Raw genomic sequence first — 24,309 nt, forward strand, 5'->3', positions numbered from 1 at the left:
GTATTTACAGAGTGTTAACTTTTAGTTTTAGTTACTTTTTCTTATTTGTAAGTCGCTTTGGATAAAAGCGTCTGCTAAATAACTAAAAGTAAAGTAAGTAATATGTATCTTTAAGGGACTACTGTTTACATTTTAGGGTACTGCCTAAGTGACGAGCTGTTTTACCCCTAAAGGTACAATTTTATTTATTTATTTATTTCCGAGAGTGTATTACCGTATTAAGCGTACACCTGCATTAAAAGGGAACTTGCTCCATCATGTCATGTTTACTGAACTTTCACATTCTTGTACCATCAACGCACATCTAATATAAATGCAAATGCTGATGCATAACTGAAGATGTTGCAAGTGTGCTCCAAAAGTCACTTCCCTTTCAGGACCAGTGGTTTGGTCAAAAATATAAATTCCTAATCTCTCAACAGAGCCTTTCACACTGTAAATGTTTATCTACATTTCTCTACTTTACTTTATGGCTATTAAGTTGACACTTGCATTGGTTGTGCTCTTCATAGTTTTGGTTAGCAGGGTTAATCATTGATGTTGTATGAAAGAATGTACTGAAAACTCCTACAGTGCCACATGCACCTTTTTCATCTCTTTTGTGGTGAAAAAAAAGGTGTTAGGGCCGTGTGAACAAGCCTGCTGTTCGGCCTCCTCTCTTGCTCACTCTCTGTGAGTTTTTAAACTCTGTGTGCACAGAATAAGGAAGTTCACCCTTGTGTTTGTGGCAGCTTCCTTTTTGCAGCTTTCACCCCACTAACAGGAAGAGAGAGAAACAGCAAGCCTAGAGCCAGACAGAGCAGGAGCGGCTATCAGTTCTAACAACGCCATGAAACAAACCGTGAGACTCTGAAGGTGGCCTCATGTTGATCTGCTCTTGAAAACTTGCCGGGCACTAAATAACCTGGGTGTCTTCAGACTGAGGAAGGGAAAAGTCTTTGGAAAGGATGTTTTCTCACCAGCCATGGTACCATGGCAATATCACTCGGTCTACAGCAGAGGACCTCCTCTCCAAAGCAGGCAAGGATGGGAGCTTCCTCCTGCGGGACAGCGAATCCATACAGGGAGCTTATGCCCTCTGTGTTCTGTGAGTATTCCTGCAGTTCATCTCAGATGAAGGGGCACATATGCTGTCACTAATATTGTCGATGAAAGTTTTGGATCTTTAAGTGTGTTCGAGATATATATTTGCATTGGATCATTTGCATTGAGTCGGTCATAAATGCATCATATCAAACATACTCAGTTTTGCAGCACTGGCAATACAACCTTATTTGTGTCAAATATATATAAACATGAAGGTTTTTGAAATCACGTATTTTAGAAATGGCTTCCTTCTTCCTACTTTGGGTGCATATTGTCAAATTAATTACCAGGTAATGTGTTACTACATACAAACTGTTTCCAAAAACTATATTATAGTTGTTGGTATCAATATACAAAACAGAGGCCTATTTGTTTGCAAACTGACCTTAGTTTCCTTGTATGTGAGTTCAGGTGAAGTGTTTTGCAAATGTTTCTTTAAATTATGCAGTAAAAAAAAGTTTACGTTTATGTTCAGTGTGATTCCTTGTACAGTGAGATATTAACAAACAGCTTTTGACTGAGACTGAAGGAAGTTGGTAAGGGGTTTCCTCATAATTGCCGCTTCCTGCAGAATGGCCCGTTTCACTGTTTATGTTCATTTTGTGATGTATATAAGATATGTTATTCTTGCATTATTTATGTTGCAGCTATGCAAATGACCTTCTCATTCTTTTGCAGGTACCAAAACTGTGTGTATACCTACAGAATATTACCAAACGAGGATAAAAAACTATCAGTCCAGGTAAGAAATTCTCTATTTTGTACCTGGTAGACGTTGCTGACATCTGGTGTTTCATTGGCTTGAAGCGTCCTGCAATAGTTCTGCTTTCATACTCGCGCAGACAGGTGTTGCGTGCGCTGGAAGACTATTCTGAGCACTGAGGAATTTCTGCTTGTGACGTCAAGTATTCGAAAGTTGCCAGAACGATGTGTTTAGTTGTTTTTGTGAATATATAAAGCTTTTATGATGGCTCTGAAAAGTATTTGGCCACTTAAATCATGAAGCATAAATCACAGTAAAAATGAAGCAATTTCGTTCATGGAGTACAAAATATCAATCCAAGTGGCATCTGCAAATATCTAGAGATATTCTCAAATCTAAATTCACGTTTAACCCATCGTTCCCGCTCAATTTTACAAGTTAACCACAGGTCAGGTTGATCACCTCTATGTTCTATTAAATTCTGACAACTGGAAAATGTTCACATTTTGTCTCCTATTTGAAAAATATGTTGTTTATTTAATTTGGAAGCTTCTTTTTTTAAATGTTTTGCTTAAGAAAAGTGTGTTTCATTCAAATAAATGCCTACGTTTTATTACAATGAAATTCATACGTTTTTTATTTGATTTAAGTATTTTATTTTAATTTTTGGCATTTATTATTAATTTATTTGAATTATTTGACTCTTTCTGCAACACCATTCATTTCCTGGCTGCACAAAAATGGTGGTCAAGTGAAAAAATAATAGAATAAAACCACAAAGAGCAAAACGTACACTGCTAATTACGTGTTGTGCTCATAGTCTGCTGGTCACTTGACAAAACACTGTCCGTCTTTATGACTAGTTGCATAGAACATCTGGCATCATACAAGCCATTTACTATCTTGTGCTTGGATATGAATATGTGACCTTGTGACAGTTGGCTCTTCAGCTGCCGAAGACTCCCTGAGAGCGTTGTGTAGGCGTCTTGTCTGTCAAGCTAGTATCTATTATGTACACTGCATTAAAGCAAGCATTGGTGACTGTGCAGCTGCAAAACCAATTGGTGGTTTTATTCGAGCTATTATACTTGTGACATACAAAATAATGAAAGCAAAATGGGTGACCTTTGACTATAATTTGCATTGTTCTCTCTCAGAGTTACATTTCGAAGTAACCTGCACTCAAGGGACAGGGGCTAAACCGAAAACTGTAGAGTTGTGCAATGCCCTTCAATGTCTTTCTACCACAGTTCTTCCTCTTTCAAGCCTGCGTTGCAGCACTGGCTCAGTTTTAAATTATCCATCAGCGTGGGTGTTAAGCAAACCACAGGGTTCCTCTTGCACCCCGCCTTGAAAGGAAAGTTTCAAAAAAGTGTCATATTATTGAATTAGATTTGATAAATTCAAATTCAAATTTAAACCATAGTATGAGAGCGTGGCAGGTTTTCATGCTAAGATTACGCTCGTCGTTTGTTGTCAGTCGGACATCTTGTGATTGGCCATGCTAAGATGGATGATGTTTAAATTATTTTGTGCGCAGTACTAAAAAACGCTGCCATTTTCCCTAACGTTTCTTCTTGGCCAAATAAATGACTACGAAGAGACTTTCATATTACAATTAGGGACTATAAGTTTTGATTGGCTTACAGACAACGAAGTATGTACTATAAATGGGCTTATTTTGAGACTGTGTGGTTTTCCACATCAGATACCAATTATTAGATCATTGTTTTTGGTATTTGTTGTTACTATGTGTCAGATTGCATATGGTCATAAAATTAGAATATCATGAAAAAGTTGATTTATTTCAGTAATACCATTACACACAGACTGATATATTTCAAATGTTTATTTCCTTTAATTTTAACGATTATAACTGACAACTAATGAAAGTCCCAAATTCAGTATCTCAGAAAATTAGAATATTGTAAAAATGTTCAATATTGAAGACCCCTGGTGCCACACTCTAATCAGCTAATTAACTCAAAACACCTGCAAAAGCCTTTAAATGGTCTCTCAGTCTAGTTCTGTAGGCTACACAATCATGGGGAAGACTGCTGACTTGACAGTTGTCCAAAAGACGACCATTGACACCTTGCACAAGGAGGGCAAGACACAAAAGGTCATTGCTAAAGAGGTTGGCTGTTCACAGAGCTCTGTGTCCAAGCACATTAATAGAGGGGCGAAGGGAAGGACAAAATGTGGTAGAAAAAAGTGTACAAGCAATAGGGATAACCGCACCCTGGAGAGGATTGTGAAAAAAAAAAACCATTCAAAAATGTGGGGGAGATTCACAAAGAGTGGACTGCAGCTGGAGTCAGTGCTTCAAGAACCACCACGCACAGACGTATGCAAGACATGGGTTTCAGCTGTCGCATTCCTTGTGTCAACCCACTCTTGAACAAGAGACAGCGTCAGAAGCATCTTGACGGGACTGCGGCTGAGTGGTCCAAAGTTATGTTCTCTGATGAAAGTAAACTTTGCATTTCCTTTGGAAATCAAAGTCCCAGAGTCTGGAGGAAGAGAGGAGAGGCACATAATCCACATTGCTTGAGGTCCAGTGTAAAGTTTCCACAGTCATTGATGGTTTGGGGTGCCATGTCATCTGCTGGTGTTGGTCCATTGTGTTTTCTGAGGTCCAAGGTCAACGCAGCCGTCTACCAGGAAGTTTTAGAGCACTTCATGCTTCCTGCTGCTGACCAACTTTATGGAGATGCAGATTTCATTTTCCAACAGGACTTGGCACCTGCACACACTGCCAAAGCTACCAGTACCTGGTTTAAGGACCATGGTATCCCTGTTCTTGATTGGCCAGCAAACTCGCCTGACCTTAACCCCATAGAAAACCTATGGGGTATTGTGAAGAGGAAGATGCAATACGCCAGACCCAACAATTCAGAAGAGCTGAAGGCCACTATCAGAGCAACATGGGCTCTCATAACACCTGAGCAGTGCCACAGACTGATCGACTCCATGCCACGCCGCATTGCTGCAGTAATCCAGGCCAAAGGAGCCCCAACTAAATATTGAGTGCTGTACATGCTCATACTTTTCATGTTCATACTTTTCAGTTGGCCAACATTTCTAAAAATCATTTTTTTTGCATTGTTCTTAATTGATATTCTAATTTTCTGAGATACTGAATTTGGGACTTTCATTAGTTGTCAGTTATAATCATCAAAATGAAAGGAAATAAACATTTGAAATATATCAGTCTGTGTGTAATGAATGAATCTAATATACAAGTTTCACTTTTTGAATGGTATTACTGAAATAAATCAACTTTTTCTAATTTTATGACCAGCACCTGTAATTGGGTCAAAACATTTGCTTAGCATCAAGACGTACTGTAAGTCAAATCAGGTGACTAAGAGCTTATACTCCAAAGTCCTTTGAAAACAGTGGCTTATAAAACCTATTTGGCACCAACTGAGCACTTTTTTTAGAGAAGCCATGCAAAATGAAGAAATGCCATGTCCCGCAATTTGTTTCTGACAAAGGAAGAGCAAATAAGAGAGGCACTGGAAGTATTACTGAGGGTGTTGTGCATGTTTAAGCAAATAAGGAGTTTTTATATCGTAAAAGGCCATAAATTTGGTATATCTTGTTTAGTCTTCAGAATAGCAGATCTTTCGTGTTCATCTTCTTGCAGGCATCAGAGGGAGTTCCTATTCGGTTTTTCTCTCTGCTGCCAGATCTGGTGGAGGCGTATTATAAGGAGAACATGGGTCTGATCACACGTCTTCAATATGCTGTGCAGAAAGAGGAGGAACCGGAGGAGGAAGCAGGTAAGTGAATCACAATAAGCTTTGACCATAGATTCGTGTCTGTTTCGAATTTTCGAATTAAATTTTTTCATTATTCATCATAATTTCTTGACCCCATTGTATGTTTGGAGACTATTTCACAATAAATGTAAGCTTTGAATTCAATTTTTTTCATTAATTTGGTCAAATCTCCGTTTCTACAGAGCCAGTTAGTTTGCCGCCTCAGTTGCCACCGAGGAATATCACAAGTAATGAATGTAAAGACAGCCATAGTGACTTGCCTAGAGGAACCGATAGGGGAACTGAGCTTGCCTGCCTCTCCATCTCAGACACCTATTTCCAGCGTTTGCAGCAAATCGACATATCAAAGTACGCGATTTATCTATCTTACTTTATTCAGTGCAATTTCTTGTTAAATACATTATGATTTAATGATTTTGGGCTGATTTAGACTAATTTAGAGTCACTTTAGTGAGTAGCACTGTTCTGGCGTGTTAATGATTTTGATGTTTGATATCCAGTCTACCAGAGGACCATCAGAAATCCATCCAGGAGTATTTCCGCACTTCTGTGTGTCTGGATGCAGAGCAGGCGCAGAATGGCAACCCTACTCTGCCCCACTTTAAAAAGCTCACACAGAGTATCTGCAAAAACCTAAACAGGTACAAATAGTGTGAAAAATATATCTTGAAACACTTGGATGCCCTTTTGAATTTTATCCATTGCGTATGTAATCAACTTTAACTGACATTCCTTCTATTTTTTGTAGTGAAATTGCCCGCACACTTCCAAGTCTTGAGGCACTGCAGAAAGTTTTGGATCAACCGCTGTCTCCTGGAGCTGGGAGGCTAAGGAGTCAGGTCAGTAAGAATGAGTCGAACCAGGAAGTGTCGTTCCTGATTTCAAATTTCCACCCTCCTGAAGTGACAGTTGATTCTGTCAGTGTCTGTGTAAAAATATAAAGAATTTACAGGACAAAAATAATAATAATTGGAAGTTAGAAAATGCAATCAAAAATCTGATTTAATGCACAGCTTTTTTTTGTGTGCGTGTCAAAACCTTGGTAGTCAGATAGCTTGCAATAACAATACATTTTGTAATTGACTTTTTACTGATTCACACAATTTAGAGGTACATACTACATTTCAAAATAAGTTTCATTTGTAGCTGATAAATATTTGAATATTACATCCAATTTTGAGACACATTGCTCAATAAACCATTCAGTTAAAGACGTTAGAACTAAACAAAAGTATTACAACACTCCATTTCCCCTACAGACAAGTGAAGAAATCAAACAATGAGAAACGACAATCAAATACTGTATTTATATATATATATATATATATATATATTAGTTAATTTAATTTAATTTAATTTCGCCCCAAATTTCTAAAAATATATCTGTTGGTTTTACTTCTTTTTCAGCATTCTGGAGATGCAAATCAGTCTGTGGCTTTCAAACTGGAGCAATTGACTAAGCTTATATATTCAGTAGAAGACAAGGTATTGCTGTTTTTTGTTTATGGATCACAGCAAACATGACAATATTCCTACTGAAAACTTTATTGTAGACTATCACATCTTCTTTACAGACCAAGCATGCTGTGTTTGAATCTGTGGGATATGATGGAGGGCACAGAAAGTCACTTATTCCTCCTGTGATATTCGAAGTAAGAAAGTCAATTCAACAATATTTATTAAATATAAAGGAATGTAATTATTTAGTAGATTAACACAAGTATATGCAAGTGTATATACTGTATGTTGTTTGATCACTGTTCGTATTCAAAGTGAAAGTCATAACCTGTGACCTCCTTCCTGCTCGTAATGATGTCATGAAAATTAAAGCATGGACATTTTCACTGCTGCTGCTTTGCTCTCCAAAACCACATGCAAATTATAAAGAGTCTAGTTTGCCTATGTGCTAGATAAGAGATGACGTTTGGATTGGTTGCCTTTGCACACAGTCATCATAGAGAACCTTTGTAACGCTATTTTAGGTACAACAGAAATACTGCACTTTGTTTGGCTGTTGTGTTTATGTTGTCCTTTTCTGTGCTAACAGGTAAAATGCGACTCCCTTGGTATTTCAAACAAAATGTACCTCAAAGTAGATGTGGACGGCGGGAAGGTTTACTTCAAGAAGTCCAAAGATGGACCTGAGGACAAATATTATGTGCACAATAAAAGTATGCTGAACCATTTCATCACTAATACAACCACACAATTAATGACAATGTTTCAATATAGATGAGTCTGCAGGGCTTTATTGCTAAATAAGCCTTGATAGGAAGATTGGAACTCAGACGCAAAGAGGTCTTCATCCTGAAGGGCTGCGATAACTAAATAAGTTAAAGTAATGCAAGTTAAAGTTATGTAAGACAAAAGAAGTCACAGAGAAACAATGGTTTTAAGAGACAACTGTCACATATACAGCTTAGTGATGGTCAATATATAAAAAACCTGTGATGAACCAATCAGAATCTAGTATTCCTGAGAGCTGTGTAACCAAAATGTGTGAAATCACCTATTAACTAATAAATAATGGGAACATGGCGAATTCTTAATTTCAGTTTTGCAGTTGGTGAAGTCACAGAAGATGCACAACAGACTAGTACTGGTGGTAGAGACAGAAAAGGAAAAAACCCAGCGCAAAGACTTTGTCTTCGATGACACAAAGGTAAAAATCCTACTGCTAATGTTACACTAACGATAAAAAGTTTTCAGATGGAAGTTTTTTTAGGCAGCCACAAAAATGAACAATATGAGCCGAAATATACTGTTTCCATATTTTTACGTGTTTTAATGTGACTTTGTGTGTAACTGTGTATCTCCAAACACATTTTTAGAAAAGAGAAGGCTTCTGCCAGCTTCTACAGCAGATGAAGAACAAGCACTCAGGAAAACCTGAGCCGGATATGATAACCATTTTTGTTGGCACCTGGAACATGGGTAAAATACATTTAGTCAACCTTTACATTTATTTAGTCCAAAAAAGCTTCTCAAATTCTCCTCAGTTCTGACTATTTTTTGGAGCATTGTGAAAAAGAACCCTTTAGCATATTTTTAAAAAGAGTATTTACTACGGAAATAATATACTTTAAAAGAATCTAGTTAAATGCTAAATAAATGTAATGTTTTTAGACATTTAATGGCATGTTATTTACAAATAAACAAATGTAATATAGTTTAAACTTATATTAAATGCAATGAGCCGATTGCTTTTTTGACCCTTATTTTGACCAACTTAAATTGTCCTTGAAATATAGTTGAAGTGTACTAATGAATGTACTGAAAAGCATGTATGGTAAACTAAAATACACTTTAATTGTGTTCATTTCTATGTATACACTCACATATACATTTCTATACTATAAATGTAATATCAAGCAACACACTACAGTTAAGCTTATAATCAAGTGCTTTATATGTGCTTAAGTGTGTTGTCAACACTTCAAATAAGTGTCTTTAAAGCATGCCAAACTATTATTATTTAAAATTTACTGTAAAATACAACTTTTAATTTGACGTTTTTACAAAGTAAACTTTTTAAGTGTACACAAGTGTTACAAAAAGTCATGCAAGTGTACTCTCTTAAGTACACTTAAGTAGCCTTTTATTTTATTAATATTGTATTGTCTGCAAATATATATTTTTAGATATATATATATATATATATATATATATATATATATATATATATATATATATATATATATATATATATATATATATATATATACTTTTCAGATTTAAAGTACACTATTAATAAAGAGTAAGCCTTGTATAATATGCTTCTTCCCCTAATTTCCAAGTACTGACATTTATATGGTATAAAATATGAAGTTTACTGTAACTAGAGATGAAGTGAACTGTGAATTTAAGTGAAGTGAATTGTCCTTTTAGGAAATGCGAATCCACCTCAAAACATCACTTCTTGGTTCCAGTCAAAGGGTCAGGGAAAAACCCACGATGACACAGCCAGTCAAATCCCACATGATATCTATGTGATTGGGACACAGGAGGACCCGCTGGGAGAGAAGGACTGGATAGAGACAGTTAGGGGAGCCCTTAGAGATATAACCAACATTAGCTTCAAACCGGTAAGTGACACAAAACCCATCATGAAGGCTTTCAGGTGCCTTATGTTGTTTGCATATTATGCTAGATCATTCTTTTATTCTCAGTGGAGAAATGCCATGAAATGAATATCTATTTTATGTAAATGTATTGAATGACCTAGCATATAAGTCAAATGATGACAGCTGTGTGTTTGGTTTTTAACAGATAGCCACTCAGACACTGTGGAGTATAAGGATTGTGGTTCTAGCCAAGCCGGAACATGAGAACCGCTTCTCTCACGTCTTCTGTGACAGTGTTAAGACTGGCATAGCTAATGCTCTGGGTTTGTTTAAAGCTTTTTTCCATAAAAAAAATTAGGAATCATAAAACTAGCAGTGTACCGCTCTTCCTTGTACATCAAAAGCTGATTGTGTGTGTATGTGTGTGTTTATAGGGAATAAAGGAGCAGTGGGGGTGTCTTTTATGTTTAATAGAACCTCCTTTGGGTTTGTCAACAGTCACCTGACCTCAGGAAGCGAGAAGAAGCTCAGGTGAGCCACAACCCAAAAACATTTTTGTGTGACAAATGAGACATTGACATATATTACACAAGAATAATAAATAATTATTAACTTATTACTGTACCTTTTCCAGACGAAACCAGAACTATGTTAGTATTCTGCGTTTTCTGAATCTGGGAGATAAGAAAGTTAATCCTTTTGACATCACACATCGCTTCACACACCTCTTCTGGCTGGGGGATCTGAATTATAGGGTTGACTTACCATCACAGGTAGGTTAAAATGAAAGTTCATCAGCATATATTCAAGCATGTTGCATGTTGTAAATACTTTGCATGTTTTTTTTACTGTAAATATACTCAAAGTTGCATGTTTTACATTTACATTACATTTACATTTATTCATTTAGCTGACGCTTTTATCCAAAGCGACTTACAATTGCTATATATGTCAGAGGTCGCACGCCTCTGGAGCAACTAGGGGTTAAGTGTCTTGCTCAGGGACACATTGGTGTCTCACAGTGGATTCGAACCCGGGTCTCTCACACCAAAGGCATGTGTCTTATCCACTGCGCCATCACCACCCCAATGTTTTAAAAATGTAGCGCTTTTCTTTTTGTTTATATCAAAGTGATATAAAAAAATATTTAACTTATTATTATTATTATTTAATGCCTGTCAAATGCAAACACAAAACAAATGATCTGTCCATAAAAGAAGCTGCTTTTCTGTTTTGTATCAGATACTAATAATATGTCTCTGTTGTGATAATTTACAACATGTTTTATCACAAAAGTAATTCATGCTATAAAACAAAGGACTTGATATCAAGTTGACATGTCCTGCTTTTAGAATTATGTTTGCTTATATTTTGTGCTGTCAAACGATTAATCGCATTCAAAATAAACGTTTTTATTTACATAATATATCTGTGTGTACTGTGTATATTTATGATGTATATATAAATACACATACATACAGTATATATTTTGAAAATATTTACATTGATTTATATGTATATATTTATATTCATATAATTTATATTATATATAAATATATTTCATATATAAACATACATTTTTTCTTAAATATATACATGCATGGGTGTGTATTTATATATACATAATAAATATACACAGTACACACACACACACTATGTAAACAAACTTTCATTTTGCGATTAATCGTTTGACAGCACTACTTATATCATGAGCTCATATGAATTGATAGACAACATGGAATACTTGTACTTTTACTAAATCGTTTGTCACACCACAAGACCATTTATAATGGTCTTGTGGAGATATTTTTTCTATAGTTTAACTTATAAATGAAATTTCCACTGAAATTCATTTTAAATCATATGAACAAGTGCCTTAAGGTTAAAGAAAAGAAAGCAATCCAACAAAAATAGACGAATCCCTGCTATAGCTCGCAAATCTTATTTTAATACAATGTTTTTCAACATTATGCATCAGCTACCCACATTATGATACTTTGAGGCATAAGCTGCCTTTGTGGTTTGGAGAGTGTAGTTGTATTCAGAGCAGGCAGTTCCTCTATTAAGCCAGAGCTGTCACGTACAGCGGCTCCTGACGTCAACTGACAGGAAAAGACAGAACTTTTGCAAAGTTGTTTGCTTTTTGCAGGAAGCTGAGAACATTGTAATGAAGATCAAACAGCAGCAGTATCAGGAACTCCTGGCCAGAGATCAGCTGAACATAGAGAGGGAAGAGGAGAAGGTCTTCTTAGACTACGGTGAGAGCACTTGTGCATGATTGTAATTTCCACTATAAATTTTGACAGATTTAGATTACTCAACTACAAGGTTACTCAGTGTCCATTCTTAGGTAGTCCTAGCCAAAACTCACACATTTAGTTGAGCCAATGTTGCTATGTCTGGCCAGTCAGAGAAACCGAGCAGTGTTGAAATTTCCAGAGCCACAATTTTTACACTTCCACCTATGAATGGCTCACTTAGCATTTCTCTACAGAATTATTCTCTACAGAATTATTATGGAAAAGGGGAGTATTTTAAGTTTTTAAGTATCAAATATCACAAACATCAACACAGGACCACCTTTTGAAGTTTAGGACCAAGTTTAGGAAGTTTATGCTGTTAACTGGAGGTTTACTAACTGTAATCCAAACCATTCTTTGAGGATTTTTATTTATGTATTTATTTTACAATTTGTATTGTCCTTCTTGCCTTTCCAGTGGGGCTAAGCGCACTGCCTATGATCAAACTACTATAAAGGGTACTATCAACCAAAATTAGAAGGAACATACACTAGCTTGGGGTCTGTAAAATGTTTTAAAATGTTTTTGAAAGAAGTCTCTTATGCACATGAAGACTGCATTTATTTAATCAAAAATACAGTAAAAACAGTAATATTGATAAATAATATTACAATTCAAAATATCTTTTTCCTATTTTAATATATTTAAAAATGTAATTTATTCCTGTGATGGTAAAGGTGGATTTTCAGCAGCCATTACCCCAATCTTCAGTCACATGATCCTTCGTAAATTATTCTAATATGCTGATTCAGTCCAGTTTCAATTTAGAAAAGTTGTCGGCATCGATAGCCTTGTGGGCAGTTCAAATCCCGACTCGAGGACCTGTCCTGTCCTGTTATAATTAAGGCAAAAATGCCAAAAATGAATCTTTAAAATAAGTTAGAAAAACAGTCGTGCTGCTTAATATTTTTGAAGAAACGATCATTCTTTTTAGGATCATTTTATAGAAAGTTCAAAAGAACTAGAAATCTCTTGTAGGGTTAGGGTTAGGGTTATCACGAAAAAATGCAAAAACGTCCAAAATTATCCTACTGACCCCCAAATTTTTAACTACAGAGTAGAAACATGGGTATTTATGGTATAAATGCCACAAAGGCATATTATGCCACATTTGATGTAGCTTGATGTTTGTATGCCACTGCACTACTATTTAAATGTTTTTTATATGTAAATGTGCTAGATAGATGTATAGCCACCTACTTCTCTTTTAACATCTTTCAGCATCTTCATTTTCATTTTTGACCCCCCCCTCCCCCCCCCATTTTTCCATTCCGCATGTTTTTGTACTCAAGACCACATGCCATCGTTTTTAATCTTTGTTTCTTATGTTATATTTTACAGAGGAGGAGGAGATAACATTTGCCCCCACTTATCGTTTTGAGAGAGAGACACGGGAAAGATATGCCTACACTAAAGCCAAAGCCACAGGGGTACAGTGTGAAAGCCATAATCCATGTCAACAACCTTTTGAAAGTTGTATTTTTTTAATTTAGTGATGAAAATTCTCTTTACATAAATATTTGATCTCACAAACAGACAAAATACAACTTGCCTTCATGGTGTGACCGTGTGCTTCGCAAGTCCTACCCTATGGCGCATGTGGTTTGCAACTCATATGGTTAGTTCATTTAATATCAAATGCAAGTTCCAGTAAAATATTAACGCAGTTAAAACATTACATTAACCAAAATCACTCTTTGACATTTCAGGATGCTCTAATGACATCATGACAAGTGACCATTCCCCTGTATTTGCCACATTTGACGTTGGGGTGACTTCTCAGTTTGTCTCCAAAAATGGTATGATCTTGAAAATATTTAATTTTGACAACAATCCCCTCCTTTAGATATAGAACTGTTACATCCTGCCAACTGTCTTGTGCTGTTGCACGTACTAATCGTTTTTGCTCTTTACAGATCTCTCAAAGGATGCTCAGGGTGCTATAAAAATCATGAACTGCGTGGCTGTTCTTTTGACTAAATCAAAGACCAAGTTCTTCATCGAGTATCACTCAAGCTGCTTGGAAAGTGAGGAGCCATTGCCATTATACTTTCAATTATTATATCATAAATGATCACAAATCATTTGAACCCCCCACTTTGTTTTTTGTAAGAACAAATGAGTTACAGTGAAGTTAAATACTTCCAATTCAATTTCTAGAATTTGTAAAGAGTCCTGAAGGAGAAAACCAAGAGAACACAGAGGGCTCGATAAAAGTACGATTCAGCGGACAAGTTGAGGTAAAAGCCTTGTTTGATAAAACATATACATTTAAAGCTCAGCCACCACGTTTACATAATCTTTGTGAAATTGCTTTGCAGCTCACACCCATAATTGCGGACCCAGAATACCTCCTTGATCAGCACATTCTAATCTGCATTAAATCTACAGACTGCGATGAGTCATATGGTATGTTTACCTTACATGTGTGAATTTATATGCTTGTAATTTGAGCTGGCTAGTAGCTCTCATTATTGCTCATTGACCACTTTGCAAGCACATAATTTTTTGAATATGGTTCATATTCTGTTTAAAATAGTCAAGATTAACACTATAACAGAAACCAACTGTTGTTGTTGTTGCTGTGTCCAAACTTGCTCACTTGTTCTCCAATCAGCACATGGCAATTGAGTGCACTTGGCTATATCAGTAGGAGTGAAAAAATGAAGCAAGACATTTTACACTGACATATTACACCTTTCACTAGAATGCTGGAGCTGTCACAACATCATTCTCCCATAGATTACTATAGAAAAACAGTCATAGGTAACTTAACTTTACTTAATTACACATACCTGCATGCCATCATTGTCGTTTCATTGATGTTATATTGAAATAAATATAGATGAATAGGTTTTCCATGGTTAACCTAATTTGTGTTTGGAATCAGAAAGATTTTTTTTTTTGGTCTTATGCTCATCAAAGTTGCATTTATTTGATCATAAATACAGAGAAAAAACAGTATTACATTTAAAATAATAGTTTACTATTTTAATATACTTTAAAACATAATTTATTCCTGTGATGTAAAGCTAAATTTTCAGCTTCATTACTCCAGTCTTCAGTGTCACATGATCCTTCAGAAATCATTCTAATATGCTGATTTATTATCAATATTGGTTTTCGCTGCTTAATATTTTTGGAACCTGTGATATTTTCTTCAGGATTCTGTGATGAATAAAAAGTAAAAAAGAACAGCATTTATTTATAAAATAAATCTTTTGTAATAATATACACTTCACTTTTTTTTTTTTTTGAAAGGATTTTTTTTTTTCATTAAGGATGTGTTAAAATAATAAAAAGTGATGATAAAGACGTATATTGTTAGAACATGTTTCTACTTTGAATAAATGCTGTTCTTTTTAACTTTTATTCATTAGAATCAAAGAAAAAAGTATCACAGGTTCCAAAAAAAATTAAATAATTTATATCATAATGTGACACTGAAGACTGAATTAATGGATGATGAAAAGTCAGCTTTGAATAAATTATATTTTACAGTATAGAAAATACTCAATCAACACAGACTCAGCACACCTGAGAAATTGATAGGTACGTAGGAAAAACACTCCAACAACGATGTCGAACCCAATCAATAAAAAATATTATCCCGCATACTATCAGTCCATGCTAAATATAGAAATGTATTACAAAAAACAGCGACGTTTCAGTCCACTGACCTTCATCAAGCATATGTATACTATTACAGACAAGACATTTAAAAACAGTCACCACCAATGAATGTAATTGACACTACATGTGGACCAATCACCAACTCATACGTCATGACTAACAAGGACTCAAATATCCAATAAAGTACTTTTCAATATTACCCATAAACGTTGTTCCCTTAAGGGACATATGCATATGCTTGATGAAGGTCAGTGGACCGAAACGTCGCTGTTTTTTGTAATACATTTCTATATTTAGCATGGACTGATAGTGTGCGGGATAATATTTTTTATTGACAGTATAGAAAATAGAAAACTCTTATATTGAATTGTAATAATATTTCACATTACTGTTTCTTTTCTGTATTTTTGATCAAATAAATGCATCCTTGATAAACAGAAGAAATGTCTTTAGAAACATTAAAAATCTTACTGATCCCAAACTTTTGAATGGCAGTGTGTATTTAAAAAAAATAGCCACCAAGAATAAACACATAAGTAAGTGTATTTGTTGAATGTACTTCTGTATGTTGTATCTTGAACTGGTTCTGTCCATGCAGCTATATTTATATGCACCACAACTACTGGGATATTCCTGTTGTCAGGATTGTGGACTGTTTTGTGTGTGTTTTGCTCTCCATGTGTTCCCTGTGACCCAGTTTCTCCCTCATGTTGATTGTTAATTTGATTCCAGGTGTGTCTCGTCTTCCTCCCTGATTACCCTGTGTTTATAAGCCCCAGTCCTTTCAGTTAGTGTTTGTCGATTCTTGAATGTCTTGTGCTCTATGTTCCCCGTTGGACTATTAAAGACTCTAGATTTGCTAAGTTCCTCGTCTCCTTGCTCCGTGCTTCTTGGTGAAGTGTGACACCTGTAAACATGTAATCAGAATATTCCAAATGAACTGAACAAACGTTGAATGTTCTGTCAAGAAGAAGTTTGTTCAGTCACAGTGAGTATTCCGAATAAGCTGTTAGCATGACTCAAAATTCTGATTAATACAGACATATGCCATTTGTCATATTCAGATTTCAAGAAACTGGAATATTGATTTAATCAGATTACAGCATGTGTGTACATGATGCTTATGTAATTGGAATAAGACAATAATCTGATTAGTATTGGAATATTCCTATATCTAATCAGTCACGCTGTGCTCTGTCTGTAGGTGAGGGTTGTGTGGCTCTGCGTTCTGCTGAAAGCTCTTACACCGAGTTCTGTATCAAACTCACACATCATGGTGAGCGCACAGGTCGGTTAACAGGTGGCATTCAACTTCCCAAATCTGATGGAAAACAGACAGAGAAGCTTTATGGTGAGTGCACAGTTTGTTTCCGTACAGCAGAGCCAGTTCAAAATTGTGCTATAACGCTTTCCTCCCCGAGTATCGAGGCTATGTTCCTTTCCTCAAGATTATGTTTCTTTATTCCAGATTTCATTAAAGTCGGAGATGACCCAGGAGCTGGTAAAGGCAAATCGGGAGATAATACCAAAATGTAAAATATTTTAATCTTCCCTCTTTTTTACTTTGACATTCTTCACAAAGCTTAGATTATGCTTGTACAAATAAATAACTTAAACATTCTTTCAAGGTCTTCTTCAGTCCTCGCCACTGATATAAGTAACCCCAGTTATATGGGTGTAGGCTACAAGAGCAATAACCAGGCAGACAGGAGCCCCAGCAACATTATGTCCCCAAGAACAGGGCCATCCTCAAAAGACATGACACATGGCAATCTCTCCCCACAAAAGAGTAGTTATGACCATGGTACATCCAGCCCAACTACAAAGACCTCAAACCCTATGTAAGTATTCACCTTATTTTTAATTTCAGAGCAGATGCAGGCATATGTGACCCTGGAGCACAAAACCAGTATTAAGACGCTGGGGTATATTTGTAGCATTAGCCAAAAATACATTGTATGGGTCAAAATTATCCAATTTTCTTTTATGCCAAAAATCATTAGGATATTAAGTAAAGATCATGTTCCATGAAGATATTTTGTAAATTTATTACCGTAAATATCAAAACTTAATTTGATTAGTAATATGCATTGCTAAGAACTTAATTTGGACAACTGTAAAGGCCTTTTTTTTAATATATTTAGATTTTTTTTTTTTTTTTTTTTTCACCCTCAGATTCCAGATTTTCAAATGGTTGTATCTCGGCCAAATATTGTCCGATCCTAACAAACCATACATCAATGGAAAGCTTATTTGGTCAGCTTTCCGATGATGTATACATCTCAATTTTGAAAAACTGACACTTAAGACTGATATTGTGGTCCAGACTCCAGGGTCACATTTGTAACATGAATGTGCAAGACGTCCAGTGTCATTTGCTTCCAGTTATCTATAGCAGTACAAAACAGCTTGGTATTGCAAACTAGTATTTCTTATAATATTGTTTTAATGCATTGCTGTAATTGTAAACATACTGGTTTTGCCGTTGTTACACTTATTTATCTACAGTATAGTAGCTAATGAATTGGAAATCTCACATTCACAGAAAATAGCTTACTTGTGGATATAGATAGATAGATATGAGAGAGAGAGATAGATAGATAGATAGATAGATAGATAGATATGAGAGAGAGAGATAGATAGATAGATAGATAGATAGATAGATATAGAGAGAGATGTAGATAGATATAGAGAGAGAGATATATGAAGATAGATAGATATACACACACACACACACACACGTTTATCTCCTTTAAAATTCTGGTTCTGATTTATCTCATCAACATCCTTTAGGTCATCTGACAAATGTTTTTAATTTAGACAAGCATAGCAAAGGTTATCTTTGTCATTATGTAACACTCGCTTAAAGTTAATAATTAAAAACACTTAATTTTAATAACACCGTAACACAATACACATAATACACAAAACTAATAACACAAATTTCAAAATGAATTATTTTTTAGATGGTATATTATAATGTTGTGATGCCTAAATTCATTTGTAAACTATTTAAAACAATTAATTTGATTTTAGTGTTTTTTTTATTTCTTAGAAAAATAGTATAGAATTTTAAAGTGCCTTTTTTAATTTAAAAAATCACACAATTTTAATAATGCACTCCTAATATATTTTTATACATTTAAATGAATGCTTATACAATTTTCTGTCCGTTTGAATTTTAAAATGTTGATCTGTTACTAATACCAATTAAAATATTATTTTTGATGACTGCTTGTTATAAGAAGAGCTGACAGTTTGCATCTTTTATTATAGATTGATCAACTAAATTACATGTTTGTGGTTATTTTTGGTTTTAGATCTGAGGATGGGCAGCCTCCAGAGATGTTTGACAATCCCCTTTATGGCTCAATGAGTTCATCGCGAGGAAGTAAGGACCATCTCCCTCCTCCAGATGCTCACTTCTCCTTTCCCAAAACAGACCTTGATGCTGACCGCCAGCACCCTGTTCCGACCCCTCGCTTACGCTCGTTCACCTGTTCAGAAACCAAACCCCATTCATCATCAGCCACAAACACCATGAGCAGTGGTCTACAACCCCAGAACATCACTAAGAAGCCAGTGGTGCCTTCTCGCTCTGAAGGGGGCATGACTGGGCCTAATAGACCTCCGGTGCCTATAAAGTCTCGCTCTGGGCAGCCACAAGAGCTTCAACCAAAGCCCAGAGACTACAGAGACAGCTCTGAGCTTCCATCCAAGTTACGGCAACAAACCAGACAAGGCCAACCCAAAGACGGTATGATAGCTACAGTATATTCTCCACATTCATTCTTTGTGGATAACAGTGGATCGAAACTGACATCGGTCATCGGTCAACTGACAGCGAGCTGCAAGGGCTGTGTGTAAACAGCTTGATTATAATGTTTTGAAATGTCTATTTGTGAAATTTGCCTTTATTTAATATTCATTTAAATACCTTTCCCTTCTCTTTCAATTGCAATGTCTGTCCTCAGGGCATCATGAGACACAACCGCCACAGCTGAAGATGGGTCGGCCATTAAAATGATTTTCTACTGATGCGTCATGGCAAGAGAGCTGTCAGCGCTGGTGTGAGCTTCATATCTGATACTTGAGACTCTGTAGTACTGGGCATAAGACATAAGCTCTCGGAGTACTAAAATGAATAAATGTAAACAATAGCAAGACAAAGAACTTGCAATATGGATATTGATTTTAAAATGATGAATGTTTCACAGTTTGAATGTCACTGCATATCATAAATAGTGCAATCATTTCTATCAGCTTCTGTTTAAACATTTTGTTGCTCAAAACATTTTTATTAAAGAGAAGATTGAACAGTTGAAATAGTTTAATAAAACAAATTGTTGTACAGTTTTTTTTTTTTTTTTTTTTTTTTTTTTTTTTTTTTTTTTTTTTTTTCCTTTTTCCATCGTGTTATACAATATGTGTCCCTGCCTGGAGCACAAAACCAGTCTTAAGTCGCTGGGGTATATTTGTAGCAATAGCCAAAAATACATTGTATGTGTCAAAATTATCCATTTTTCTTTTATGTCAAAAATTATTGGGATATTAAGTAAAGACCATGTTCCATGAAGATATTTTGTAAATTTCCTACCGTAAATATCAAAACTTAATTTTTGATTAGTACTATACATTGCCAAGAGCTTCATTTGGACAACTTTAAAGGCAATTTTCTCAGTATTTAGATTTGTTTTGCACCCTCAGATTCAGATTTTCTAATATTTGTATCTCGGCCAAATATTGTCCTATTCTAACAAACCATACATCAGTGGAAAGCTTATTTATTCAGTTTTCAGATGATGTAGAAATCTCAATTGGTAATCAATCTTGCTTCTCCGATTCAAATTAGACCAATATAGCATGTCACATATATCACCAAAATAAAAAATAAATTAAAGTTAGGACTACTGCTACGCTACGCTATCTTGTAAGTCTACTCTAAGAAGTTTATGCAACTACAGGGCGAAAGTTATATGGGCCGTAAAATAGGGCCATTCCACCGAAAGGGTGCCATTTGTTTCCAAAACTCTTCAGAAAAAAAAAAAGACTTTGTTGTTATATGCATGTGTTAATTTTATTTAATTTCTTTATTTTCTTAAATATGTGGGTAGATAGTATTTATAGAGTTGTAACTTTTTAGTTTTAGTTACTTTTTCTTATTTGTAAGTCGCTTTGGACAAAAGCGTCTGCTAAATGACAAAAGTAAAAAAGTAAAGAGTGTAAAGACCATCGACTCTACCGTGCGACTCCACCGGGCAGGGACACCGGCAAGGGATAGTAGTAGCTTTTTATTTAATTTTTTCATTGATATGTTTATTATTGAAATGTTGTTGTTATATGCATGTGTTAATTTTATTTAATTTCTTTATTTTCTTAAATATGTGGGTAGATAGTATTTATAGAGTTGTAACTTTTTAGTTTTAGTTACTTTTTCTTATTTGTAAGTCGCTTTGGACAAAAGCGTCTGCTAAATGACAAAAGTAAGTAAAGTAAGTAAAGTATAAAAGGACAAAACGTTGAGAAAAAGATGAATTTTCCAATTTATCTAGATTAATATGGATGTAGCCTAATATTTACACGAATAAATCTGATTACACTTACTCCTGTTACTTTTACTCAGTTGCTATATATGAGTATAGGATATATGAGTAACAGGATTGAGATTTTAGGATAAAATTAGCAAATACATATAATGGAGCCACATGGAGTACATGCTAATATTATGAGAATACTCAGCAAATTATAGTGATTCACCACAGATTTGTATTTTTAAAATAAACAAGTAACATCTAAGAAATAATTTAGGTAACAGGACAATATATTTATAATGACGCACCCAGCCACCGTTACAATATCATCAAATATACAGAAAAGAAAATAAGATCACATGCTTTTGATCATTTCATTGCCTTCAGAAGATCCAGATGTTGCAATATTACGTTGAAAATGTGTCTTGTGGAATTGTCCCAGTTTTTTAGAGGGGGAAATGTGTTAGGGTAACAGGACTGAGTGAAAACCTGGGGACACGATTAAAATGTGTATTTTATCCAAAATATTATACATTTATTTTGAAATAAATGTATTTAAAGTAAAGATGGGATATGGAGGTACACAAAAATGCTAAATAAAAATGATTTCTGAAGGATTTTACACATATTTAATGTTAAAATTTAGCGTTAGACACTGGGGACATGTACAAATGCTATATTTTCAGTGTTTTAGGTAGTTTTTAATAATTTTTTTAATTATATATTTTACATTTGCAGTTAGATTAATGTGCAGGACACTTTGCTTAATAATAAAATGTATTTTATAGTTCATTTTTATGCATGTTTGTACCTATAATGTCCTGGGGACAGAAATGGCACCCATTCGGTGGAATGGCCCAATAATTTTGCCCGTGTTTTGTTATTATTTGCCTCCATCTGCTGGTGAAAGGGCGAATTACCAGAGATTCTCCTATTAAAGGAGGGCCAATGGGACAACGGGATGTTTGCTAGTAAAGCCGTGTGGATACAGTGAAAGTTCATTTCTGGCATTCATTTATTTTTTTATATACATATTTTATATATATGTAAAAAAATATATATATATATTATATAAGATTTTTTTCGTTAATAGATTATTTCCTATTCCGTGTTTGTATGACATTTTCCGCGATGCGTAACGTTACAGATGACGCAGACATCCTCCACCAATGGGAGCGTTGCATCTTCATTTGTCTAGCCAATAGAAGCACGAGGAAGGAACCCGGTAGCTCTTTTTGATGGCGTATGTGATCTGAAGCACAAACCCGCGTGAAAATGGTAAGTGTTGTTGTTTAGCAATAACAAACAGTGCTTTCCGTTAAAAAAATAAACAATTTTGCAGTGACCAAATAAATCTGTTTGCAATATTTAAAACGTGCACACCACTGTTGGCGAGGAATTAATGATGGCAGCAGCCTGCTAACGGCTAGCTAACTTGTCCAATCGCAAACAAATTTGTATTGTTATTCTTTTAATTACATTTCAAATCGACACCGGATATTTTTTAATGTTTTCGCATAGAGTCATTTAGAGCCAGTGTAAACTGCTTTTAGTGAATGCAATTAGATGGCTTCGTTCATTGTGTATAACGTTGTACTGTATTTCACATCTTTAATCATATTTTCATATCGTTTGATCAAGTTTTATTCTTATATCAGGCCTTTATTTGAATGTAACATTCAAACTTTTAATTCCTCAGCTCTTCTACTCGTTCTTCAAGTCCTTGGTTGGCAAAGATGTTGTGGTGGAGCTCAAAAATGACTTGAGGTAAGTTAAGCACTTTCCTTTTAATATAACGTTACCACGGCCTTTTACAATATAGTATTGTGCACAGTGTAATTTATGTGGTAACTCATTACATTCTTAATGTCAATTTTGCAGCATCTGTGGAACCTTACACTCAGTTGATCAAGTATGGCTGCACATTCCGCTTTATTGAAATACAAGCAAATATTGAATCAATTTCAGTTTAAAATTTAAGCATGTTCTTCTTTCACAGTATCTGAACATCAAACTGACCGATATCAGTGTCACTGATCCAGAGAAATATCCACACATGGTGAGAATTTGTAAAGTGTGTTCTTTGTTCTAGATAAGGAAGTGTGCATACCGTTTAAACCCCGATCACTCAATATAAATTGATAAAGAGAAGTAAAACTTAAATATCAGAAAAGAACACTTGTTGTCTGGTCTATGCCTAGAACCTCAGTCTGTCATGTATGAAATGTCATATTGAATTTGAACAGAGAACACCTTCAGGAGAACAATGACTATATTTGACTTTATTATTGTTCTTTTTAGTTGTCGGTGAAGAACTGCTTCATCCGTGGATCAGTAGTGCGATACGTTCAGCTTCCTGCGGATGAAGTGGACACACAGCTGCTACAGGATGCTGCACGCAAAGAAGCTATGCAACAGAAACAATAATGTTTACATTTGACAATAGTTCTTTTTGTTGGGCTGTTCACAAGCATCGTCTGTGGAGCCTTGTAGGTTAAATGCATTTTTTTCTACCTGAAACTTATGTAAAGTTTTTTTTTTTCTAGATATTCATTTACCTCTGTTGTCATATGAGGCCCATTACTGAGTGGGAATGACTTTGCGTTAGTAGTGGTTTTGTGCTTTTTAATAATGTTTGGAAGGTTCTGTATTGCATCCAAATGACTTTTGTTTTAGTTAAGTTCTTCAACCTACTAATACAGGAATAAAGTATTTTCTTCCACGGTCTACTTTCTGTTATTCTAGTTCAGATGTAAATTATTTGTTTTAAGTCCTATGTATGATATATTATGAGACCAACCAGTGTCACTTGTTGCTTCACTTTCCATTCACAAATCCTCTCTTGTGGCCTCATGCAATCGTATGTGCTCTTGAGAGTCTTGCTGGAGATTACTTTTTAACCACTCCTTTATGAATACTTTGAATTTGGACGTTCCACTTGTCTCACATACAGTTTTTGGCCTACTGTGTGTATATATAGTAGGGAAGTATGTGATTTTGGATGCAGCTAAAGCATATGTTGCACAGCTTAAAATGTTTATATAGTGGTTAAGGTGTAGGAACAATGTGTATGTAAAGTTTTTATTTTTAGTGTTTATTTTTCCTTTGTACAGTGTAGTGGAGTACTGTATTTTAAATGGTTAGAAGCTATTTGGCATTGTGCTCTAAAACAACAAAACATCATAAAATTAATTTTTTTTTAAA

The 24,309-nt window shown here is 35.1% G+C and overlaps 2 protein-coding genes across 2 annotated transcripts; both read left to right on the plus strand.

Moving 5' to 3' along the window:
* Positions 1-755: 755 nt before the first annotated feature.
* On the plus strand, positions 756-20,145 carry inpp5d (inositol polyphosphate-5-phosphatase D). The gene is made up of 27 exons (XM_079431694.1): positions 756-1,087; positions 1,765-1,828; positions 5,442-5,577; positions 5,760-5,925; positions 6,078-6,218; positions 6,326-6,416; positions 6,985-7,062; positions 7,152-7,229; positions 7,625-7,748; positions 8,133-8,239; positions 8,409-8,511; positions 9,466-9,662; positions 9,847-9,964; positions 10,076-10,172; positions 10,276-10,414; positions 11,791-11,899; positions 13,283-13,371; positions 13,478-13,559; positions 13,651-13,740; positions 13,858-13,968; positions 14,102-14,181; positions 14,263-14,350; positions 16,779-16,925; positions 17,043-17,106; positions 17,203-17,415; positions 18,895-19,331; positions 19,549-20,145. The coding sequence occupies exons 1-27, from the start codon at positions 948-950 to the stop codon at positions 19,599-19,601; spliced, it is 3,342 nt and encodes a 1,113-aa protein (XP_079287820.1). The 5' UTR covers positions 756-947; the 3' UTR covers positions 19,602-20,145.
* A 2,148-nt stretch (positions 20,146-22,293) lies between these two features.
* Positions 22,294-23,832, plus strand: smx5. The gene is made up of 5 exons (XM_079432530.1): positions 22,294-22,383; positions 22,805-22,872; positions 22,987-23,017; positions 23,105-23,164; positions 23,407-23,832. The coding sequence occupies exons 1-5, from the start codon at positions 22,381-22,383 to the stop codon at positions 23,530-23,532; spliced, it is 288 nt and encodes a 95-aa protein (XP_079288656.1). The 5' UTR covers positions 22,294-22,380; the 3' UTR covers positions 23,533-23,832.
* The last annotated feature ends 477 nt before the right edge of the window (positions 23,833-24,309 follow it).

This window comes from Barbus barbus, assembly GCF_936440315.1.
Source record: "Barbus barbus genome assembly, chromosome: 13".
NCBI classification, from domain to species: Eukaryota; Metazoa; Chordata; class Actinopteri; order Cypriniformes; family Cyprinidae; genus Barbus; species Barbus barbus.

Bases quoted from the DNA above. Each gene is read 5' to 3' on its own strand.
- inpp5d (XM_079431694.1), top strand. From the start codon at position 948: ATGTTTTCTCACCAGCCATGGTACCATGGCAATATCACTCGGTCTACA. The intron at 7,749-8,132 runs GTATGCTGAACC...TCTTAATTTCAG, and splicing joins ATATTATGTGCACAATAAAA to TTTTGCAGTTGGTGAAGTCA. The intron at 13,560-13,650 runs GTTAGTTCATTT...TTGACATTTCAG, and splicing joins TGTGGTTTGCAACTCATATG to GATGCTCTAATGACATCATG.
- smx5 (XM_079432530.1), top strand. The intron at 22,873-22,986 runs GTAAGTTAAGCA...TCAATTTTGCAG, and splicing joins GAGCTCAAAAATGACTTGAG to CATCTGTGGAACCTTACACT. The intron at 23,165-23,406 runs GTGAGAATTTGT...TGTTCTTTTTAG, and splicing joins CAGAGAAATATCCACACATG to TTGTCGGTGAAGAACTGCTT.